Raw genomic sequence first — 9,549 nt, forward strand, 5'->3', positions numbered from 1 at the left:
TGTGGCTGGGGCTCCCTTTATTCCCCAATAGTTCACGTCAGCACAACAAGTACTCAATGTACTTTGTTTAAATTAGGAGATTAAAATGACTGCTTTGGACAAGAAAAATGACTTTTCTGTTTTTGGAGATTTTGGGGGCGGGGCCTTAAGAGATCCTGAGAGGAACCCATGACATGATCTTTTTGCAGACTTGTTGAGTACTTGTTGATGTGCTTTTTGACAAATATTTTATTACAAATATCTAGAAATTCTTAAATCAAGATGCATTTTCTTGATGAGCAAAATGACCTAATAAGTCTAGTTTTAAAGCGATAGTTCACCCAAAAATGAAAATAATGTCATTAATGACCAGTGTTGGGCAAGTTACTGAAAATTAGTAATTAGTTACAGTTACTAGTTACTTCTTTTAAAAGTAACTGAATTACCCTTCCAGTTACTGTATATCAAAAGTAATTAGTTACTTAGAAAAGTACTTTTAAGTTACTTTTATGTCTGCTTTTTAAATGTAAATATGAACAGTACTGAACAGTCAAACAGTAAAATGATATGGATTGGCTATTTTACACGTAAGACTATAATACAGTGTTCTTCACTCCCAGCCCTGGAGAGCCGGTGTCCTGCAGAGTTTAGCTCCAACCTTAATCAAACACACCTGAGCAAGCTAATCAATGTCTTCATGATCACTAGAAGATCACAGGTAGGTGTGTTTGATTAAGGTTGGAGCTAAACTCTGCAGGACACCGGCTCTCCAGGATTGGGAGTGAAGAACACTGCTCTAATATATTACATACTGCAGGGCTCCAGACTGCGACCAAATGGTCGCATTTTGCGACCAAAATTTGAGAGTGTGCGACTGGATGTAAAATCGGATGTGCCGCGACCAGTAAATTTGCCTCCCCCACCCTCCGTATTTTTTATACATTAAACGTGGAAGGGGCATGTCAATGATCAATGAAATGAGCAATGAAATAATCAATGAGAAATGAAATAATCAATGAGACGCGAGCGCACGCAAATGTTAATTACAGGTAGCTCGCTCGTGGGTTTATTTATTTATTTTCTGTGGTTATGGCGGCATTTGGATGTCTGGTTAGTGTTACAAGCGCCTGTGGTAGTAAAGACTGGGTGCGTGTTTGACGTCGCTTTGAGCTGTGTAGACAGGCGTATGACATCAGTAATTTAACATGTATGATTCAAAAACAGCGCTTCTCCTAAACTGACGAGGGGTTTCAATTTAAAGCATGCGCACAGCCTGTCTCTCTCAATGCTTCTTAAATACTCGCGCCCGTTTCCGCATTGCAAGACTTTGCGCTTGCGTCTTCCACAACAGACAGGTGTTTAAACTTGACGCACACGCGCAGCCTGTGTCTCTATGCTTATTAAATACTCACGCCTGTCTCCGCAAGTCCTCATCGCAAGACTTCACACCCGCATCTCCCAAAACGTATGATGCGTTAAAACTTTACACATACACTCACGCCCAACAATGCTTACAAGCCTGGCTCCTTATTTAAAACAAACTGAAATACTATTTAACTTGGTTGCTAATGTCACTTGAATGAAATGACATGACATTTAACGCATTTGGATTTTATATTCATTTTAAAAATCCCAAATGTAGCTATTTAATATTTTGATAGTTATGAAGTTGAGTATTACAGTTCTTTGTTTACAAAAAAACAAACATGCATTCAAATCTTTCCAGTTAAACTCAGTCACCCATTTAAATATTTTAACTTGTTGTTAAAGTTGCAGCTATAATGAACCTACTTATTTAAATACTGTTACAGTGTTTATTTCATTAATATGTGTAAAGATAATATGCAAAGTGTTTTCTATTAAAATAAATTCTTCTGATACACGTGTACACAAAAACTCAAACTGAATTTGAGAGGAATGATACATTATCTAAGAGATTTAGGTATTACGTGACACAAGTAGCTCTCGACCACTTCTATTTTTTTAGAAAGTAGCTCTTCAATGAAAAAAGGTTGGAGACCCCTGGTCTACAGTGTCACCGTCGGATGATGATGCAGAGTTACATACATTTAAGTATTGTTTGTAGCTGTGAAATGACCGAAAGGTTACTAAGCACTTTGTTACTAAGCACTTTTTTATTCGGAATGGTATTTTGTTTACTGTTTGTACTGTCATGACAGCGATGGTGCTGTCAGTTTACCTTGTTGTTGCATCTTCAAAAGTGCAGAATAAAATGTGACACTGAATTTGAAACATCACATTTGTAATTTCTGCATCTATTATTAAAGTATTTATTAGTAATACAGTGGAAATTAGTAGATTTGGTTAGCATGTTGATTTACGTTGTGCGCCCCTAAATTTTCTGGTTGTGCCCCTAAAATTTTCAGTTGGGGGCCACTGTGCTCCTAGTGAAAAAAGTTAGTCTGGAGCCCTCTACTGTAGGAGCCTATTTTGCTTTAGATTCAACCTTTGAATATTTTTGTTAGAAATTATCTTAATATGTAAACTTAGTTTATTTATGTATATCATTTAGACCATTTAGACAAATATTCTGCATGTTTACAAAAATATATAATGTGTTAAAATTGTGTAGTGTGTCTTTAAAAATTTGGAGACAATTGTGTCAACATGTCATATTTTCTAAAATAAATTATAATTTTTCTGATTTCATATTTATTTTAATAAGTTAGAAACGTCTCTGCTGTGTCCTGCTGACAGGCGCAATGCGCGTGCAGCCGATGAGGCAAATTATGGATCCTCCGAAGGTTAGACCGTCTCATTTCAGTTCTCTTTGCGAACTTCTGAGCGCCTTGAAAGGCCGAGTGCTCACCTTTTATCGCATGCTTAGTAGGGTGCAGCCCTTGAATTGGAACACAGCTTGTGAAGCTTGCCGCAGGGACTGCGCTCTTTGGTCATATATTGTTTGTTTTCTGTTGGATTTAAATGATACACAGGATTAAAGGAAGATATTTAATCAGAAAACGGAGTAGGCTACGTGGATTGTTTTGTCGGACGGACACAGAGCGAGTGGATTGTTTGTTTGGATATGGAGAGACTGAAACTAAAACTAAAAGCGAGCTCACACATACTATGGAGTTTTAACACGGGTGTACAGCGCAGTGTGAATATTTTAGTGAAAACAACAATCGCGGATCGTTCTCTTCCATGAAGCCAATGTAAACATCTAAGAATATATGAACATTTCTTAGATTTATTACCTTTGTGGACTACAAATGCAAGTTGATGTCATACTGCGATTGCTTGGTGAAGATAATTTACAAACATGAGACCGGATGGATTATGACTTGCGCACAATTTTTAAACAAAGGTATGTTGTCCCGTTTAGATTTTTCATGTTCATTCTATATGCACTGTCGGCTATGATGAAGTGTAATGAATCATTGCGCCGCCAACTACGGTCCTGCGACGGCAGATATGTCTTTTACAAAATAGAGTAACGCGAGTAACAAAGTCATTAAAATTTTTAATTGTAATTGCGTTACTTGATTAAAAAAATTACTTCGTTACATGCTCGTTACTGATAAAAGTAGTGGAGTTATAGTAACGCGTTACTTTGTATTTATATTTTTGTATTTATATTTTTGCTTGTTTTAAGCACAAATTCACTTAAATTTTGTGTTTTTTTGTCTTATTTTTTATTTTATTTTTTTAATTCATCTTAATTTAAGATTTTTTATTTTTGTACTAAAAACAAGACAAAAATACTAAGTAAGAAAGTCAAGATTAGTAAAGATTTTTTGTTTACTAAAACACTTTTTTAAAACCTAGTTTTTACTTGCAAGTTTAATAGTGTGGATGATTTTTTTCTGTTTAGTGATATTTGGCATATAAATGATTAATTACAATGCAGGTCCACTAAAGGTCCTGTCAATTTTTAGCGGCATCTAGTGGTGAGATTGTGAAGTGCAACCAACGCCTCAGTCCACAGCTCACCCCTCCCTTTCGAAACGCATAGGGAAGCTACGGTAACCGCCACAGGATAAACATGTTGTTGTCCGAGACACCATAATAACAAAACACGCTCTATAGGACATTTTGTCCATTTAGGGCTGCTGTAGAAACATGAAGGAAACTTCTATTTAAGAGGACACACAGTGTATGTAGATAAAAACAAATTTCTAAGGTAATAAAAACAATACAGTTCATTTTGTAAGATTTGTATACACCACTGATCATATAGATATGTATATTATATTGCATTTCTGTCAATAAATCCTTCTTAAAGATACACAATGTACCTTTAATAGACATTAAAATGTGATGATAATCCAAACAGCATTTTTAATGTTTGACATCTGCTTCTGAGCTAAAGCTTTTCCATAAGGTCAGTGAGCAAGATGCTCCTGTCAGGGACATATAAAATCATTTTCCACTGGGGATTTCTTCTTAACCCGAGGTCAAGTATAACAAGGTTCTGTAGAGGCCTGATTCCACACTAAACTTTCTGCATCTGTTCGACTCTGTTGTGTTCAGTGTATCACATCTAATATATGTCTACAGTATAACACTGAATTACCTGTGGACCAGCCCATGCTGTCTGTAGGTATTAGCTTTTTATGCCTATTCCTCATCAACAAAGCTTGGACTAAGAAAATGAAGTGTATTTGGGTGATCTTAATTATGAAAGAGTGGTCATTACTTTAATGCTTGGAAGCTGAGCAAAAACCAAAAAAGTTGAAATCTTATTAAACAAATATTATTTAAAGTATTGTGATAAATGATGAAAAAAATATTTTGATAAATGATGGTAAGCACAAAGTTGACTGTATTAAATTCAATTATATTTGTTTTTCCTATTATGGAAGTGAATGGGTACAATCAGCTGTGCGCTTACCATCATTTATCAAAATATCTTCTTTTGTGTTTATCAGAAAAAAGAAATTCATACAGATTTAGAGGATGAGAAAATTATGACAGACATTTTTGGGTGAACTATCCCTTTAAATATGCTGATCACTTATTTAATATAGTGACAAAACAGACTTTTTGCCATGCAGAGACTTGATCTATCTTACCTGGAATGATGAGAATGAGCATTTTGGGAGGGTTTGGGCCTTTCCTGGCAGCGTGCAGGTCTGTTGGACCATACTTGAGCACTTCAGTGACTGCACCTCTGCAGTAGATGTTCTCCACAGACGGATCCTCTCCGTGTCCCTCAGATCCTGGGCTGCACATCACATTAACCGAATCAGTCTTGAGCACTCCTGGACCCAGTAAAGAAACAGACACGTGACTTAATAATTCACAGATGACACATGGCTGTACCAGAATACAGACAAACTGACCAATAAGAGCTTTAAATCAAAAGAGGGAGAGAGATAATCACAGTATAAGGCAAATGACAATCAAGGACCCCCCTCAAAAATGGCAAACATGCAAAAGAGACATTCACTACTGAAATGATAAAACTCATGACATGAATAAATGAAGGGCTCAGATCCAAAACCCTCTTAGTGCGTCTGATATGTTTTCTTATAAATAAGTGTTTTTTATTAGGCTCTTGTGTCTATGTTCAGTAATGGCACTTTAATGGCAATGAAAAAGTTATTTGTCAGTTATAGAAATGCCTTAATTTCACAAAGGTCCCTTTAGTCATTTCATTGTTTTTTTAACAAACTTGACTTTCTTTAACTGCAAACCCATCTAAGTACTTCAAAATCTTTATGTCTTCACTCAAAATAATCGCTTGCATCTCTTTACTTTCTTTTCTGAATAAAGAAATCATCTAATTCTTCTTTTGTGCACTTATTGTGTCGTTTAATGGAATCTGCAAAGCAAAGCACCACAACGTTTATATTTATTTAGCAGCTTTTGCATCTAAGTTCTTCAAATAAATATACATAAATATTAGAGCTGTCAAATGATTAACCGCGATTTTTGCAGCTCTAATAAATATATATCAGTGGCGGCCAGTGATTTCTTTTTTCGAGGGCGCACGATGCGAAGTTCGTCACAATATGTATGTAGCCCGTCATGCGTGTGGTTCGTAATGTTCTGCACGTCGAGTGATCCCTGTGCATCACGTGTTTTGTCAAAATAAGTGCCTGCTGCAGACGCGTCTAAAGGGTTTATGATAAAAGAGACACTAGATACTCGTATAATCTCATGCGTAATCAGAGTTTACTGTTAAGGGAGTGTCTTACGTTTATTTTGTAAATATGAGCGTCTCTTTTATCATAAACTGTTTTGACGCATGTGCAGCAGGCACTTATTTTGACAAAACACGTAATGCACATGGTTCACATGACGCAACAAACAAATATTTTGAAAACAAAAGCAACACACATGACACTCCGAACCATATTTTGAACTTGCGCCCCTCGGAAGAGCCACCACTGATATACATTACTAATTATTACCATAATAATTATGATTTATATTAAGTTCTGCCCAAATATTATCTGTCATGTTGTCTTATTTCAAAGACATTTATTAAAAAAAAAAAGTATATTTAATTTTCAAATTGAAACATAGCCACCTGTCTTTAATTTCTACTTTTGAATTTACTTTTGATATTATCAGTGAGACATGTCTGTAATAATCAGCACAATAAGAAGTAGTTGGAACAAAAGTCACAGACAGGAGAAGCCAGCGATTTGCTAAGCCTTAACCTTTGACTTTTAATGACAAATTGCAACACATAGCACACTGGAATTTAGAGTTAGTTATCTTATTCTGTATGTTTCTTCATGCCAACTAGTCTATATGTGACCCTGGACCAAATAAGGTAAAGATGTTCTGTGTTCTAATTTCCTACGGTAAATATATATATATATATATATATATATATATATATATATATATATATATATATATTAGTGCTGCCTCACGATTAGTCGCGACTAATCGTTTGCAGAATAAACGTTTTTGTTTACATAATATATGTTGGTGTACTATGTATAATAATTATGTATAAATAAATACATACACATGCATGTATAATTTAAAGAAAAATATATATTTATATAATAAATATTTATATTTATATATATTTATATGTAATATAAATTATATAAAAATATAAAACTTTATATACACATGCAAATATTTCTTAAATATATACATGCATGTGTGTGTTTGAATTTATACATAATTATCATACACAGTACACCAACATATATTATGTAAACAAAAACTTGAATTCTGCAAACGATTAGTCGCGACTAATCGTGAGGCAGCACTAATATATATATATATATATATATATATATATATATATATATATATATATATATATATATATATATATATATATATATATATATATATATATATATATATATATATATATAAAAGATTTATCATTAGTAATATGTGTTATTAGGACAACTTTAAAGGTGATTTTCTCAATATAAAATTTTTTTGCACCCTCTGATTCCATAATTTCTATAACAGATATCAATAGAAAGCTTATTTATTCGGTTTTCAGGTGGTGTATAAACATCAGTAAAAAATAAATGACCCTTATGATTGGTTTTGTGGTAAAGGGTCACCTATAAGACTTTCAGTATCTCAAATAAAGCAGTAATATGGAAAGGAATGGAATATAATTAAACAAATAACCAAAATAACCAAAACAATAGATAAAGAAATAACAGATTAGAATGAATAGAATAGAATAGAATAGAATAGAATAGAATAGAATAGAATAGAATAGAATAGGAATAGACAATAATTATGGGGATTGAAATTCAGATATCACTGACAACTTAAAATAATGCAAACTGCCAAGTTGCTTCATTTTTTAGTAACAATAGTTTTATTAGATAATTTAAGATTTCAATAAAATCATTACTTTAAAATCTCATAATGAACATTCATTCAGTTAATGTAAGCTACAGCTTCACATACAAAGATACAGCTGTAAAACCTTTGAGAGATTTAAAAGACTTCATTGCTTTCTTACCAACAGACGTTTTTCTTTTGGGCTTTTGTGAGCAAATAAAGTTCGCAAAAAGAGATGTAATGACATTTACTGTAATCTTCTGACAGTTACAGCAGGTACAAAAGAGCAAACACTTCCTACTGTCTCTTCTTCTCTCCTCAAGTGTTCATATACTGCGAAAAAAACGAAACTCTATATCGCCCCCTACTGTAGTGTATGATAAACCCTTCAACCACAATACATTCATTTGACAGTGAATATGTTACTCAAACACTCTACACGTGCTACATAATAAGTGTGTCTATATGTATTTAAAAATGTGTATACTATTTGTACTATATTAAATATGAGTAGAACAGTATTTGGTCAGATTTTCTGACATTTTCAACCCCCAAACAATCAGATTTATGAATAGCATACCCTGTGACTGAGCTAACAGCAAACTACACTACACATAGAGACACATACTTGCACATTGCACATTTATGATACCTCCCATTACTGTGTCTTGTTCTTTGTCATAGGCTGTATGTAATGTTTAAACATGTTTGCATGCATTTACTATATTGTGTTAATATCTTAGTACTTTTATTTAACTTAAGTTTATTTAATATTATGTCTACTTTATTTATAGGTCAGTCCTATGTTTTGTCCTATGGCATGTAGCACTGTGTCCTGTTGTAAATCCTTTTATTTTCAGTCATTTAGTTGATATTGCGTTGATAAAACAGATTGTGCTGTCTGTTCCACTTTGCAAATTCCAATTACATCATTAATCCTAATATGTTAGATAATAACTTATCACCATATTAGGTCATTTTATGTGTGTACTGTATGTTTTATTTGGGTGAGGGGTGCAGGGGCTTAAAACAAAAAACCTATTGGCTAGGAGCCAAAGGGAAACAAAACATAAGACCTTTACAGAGATAATGGCACACCACTAATATTAAAGACATTTATTATAGAAGAGACAAAAGTACTGATCATTTAGCTAAGACATTACATTTATGGATTTGGCAGACACTTCCCAGACTCTGGAGCAGATCCACACCGAAGCTGCCGACTAGATTCACTATCTGGGTTCTCCAAAGTGACATTTTTTTGCATGTGTATTAACAGAATTCGAACCCATAACGTTTTGCGGTGCCAACACAACTCTACCGCTGAGGTACTGTATACAGGAGCACAAACTCTTGATAATTTGGATGTGAACTCACAACTCATTGGTCTAATATTTAATTGGTTTCGACTGTATTCAGTGTCTTGGAATGAGCTGTGTTTGCAAAAAGCAATGTGCATTTCTGAACTGACTGCACATCACCGCCAACCTTGTTTTGACCTGTGGGAATCTCAAGAGCTGATCCACTTCAGCAGACTGCCAATCTGGTGTGACAGGTATCAGCCCAAACCCGAGCACCATAATGGCCACCTGCACAACTGTGCTATAACAGCAGTGTTACCTTTGGATTTTAAATGCCATCTAGTCACATGCTGTGAGTTTTTATTAAGACAAATGTTCATAGTAACAAACCAATTGCTTTAGGCTTTCCCAAAACTTTCCGTTCTCAATTGCGCTTTTCCGAAACTATCCGTGATATTTTCAACCTTCACGAATATCTGGATGCCGTCAGCGCTCGTACAGAAATATGTTAAATGTGATTTTC

At 34.3% G+C, this 9,549-nt stretch overlaps 1 protein-coding gene across 1 annotated transcript in view; it reads right to left on the reverse strand.

The window, feature by feature from the left end:
- Window positions 1–8,037, reverse strand: part of ldah (lipid droplet associated hydrolase) — a 71,166-nt gene extending 63,129 nt beyond the window's left edge. Inside the window, exons 1-2 of the mRNA XM_073869685.1 lie at window positions 7,907–8,037; window positions 5,016–5,204 (exon numbers count right to left, since the gene is read on the reverse strand). Of these exons, the coding sequence (XP_073725786.1) occupies window positions 5,016–5,175 (160 nt within the window). The 5' untranslated portion in view covers window positions 5,176–5,204; window positions 7,907–8,037. The remainder of the gene's footprint in view (window positions 1–5,015; window positions 5,205–7,906) is intronic.
- Window positions 8,038–9,549: the final 1,512 nt, after the last annotated feature.

Source organism: Misgurnus anguillicaudatus, chromosome 7, assembly GCF_027580225.2.
Source record: "Misgurnus anguillicaudatus chromosome 7, ASM2758022v2, whole genome shotgun sequence".
Taxonomy (NCBI): domain Eukaryota; kingdom Metazoa; phylum Chordata; class Actinopteri; order Cypriniformes; family Cobitidae; genus Misgurnus; species Misgurnus anguillicaudatus.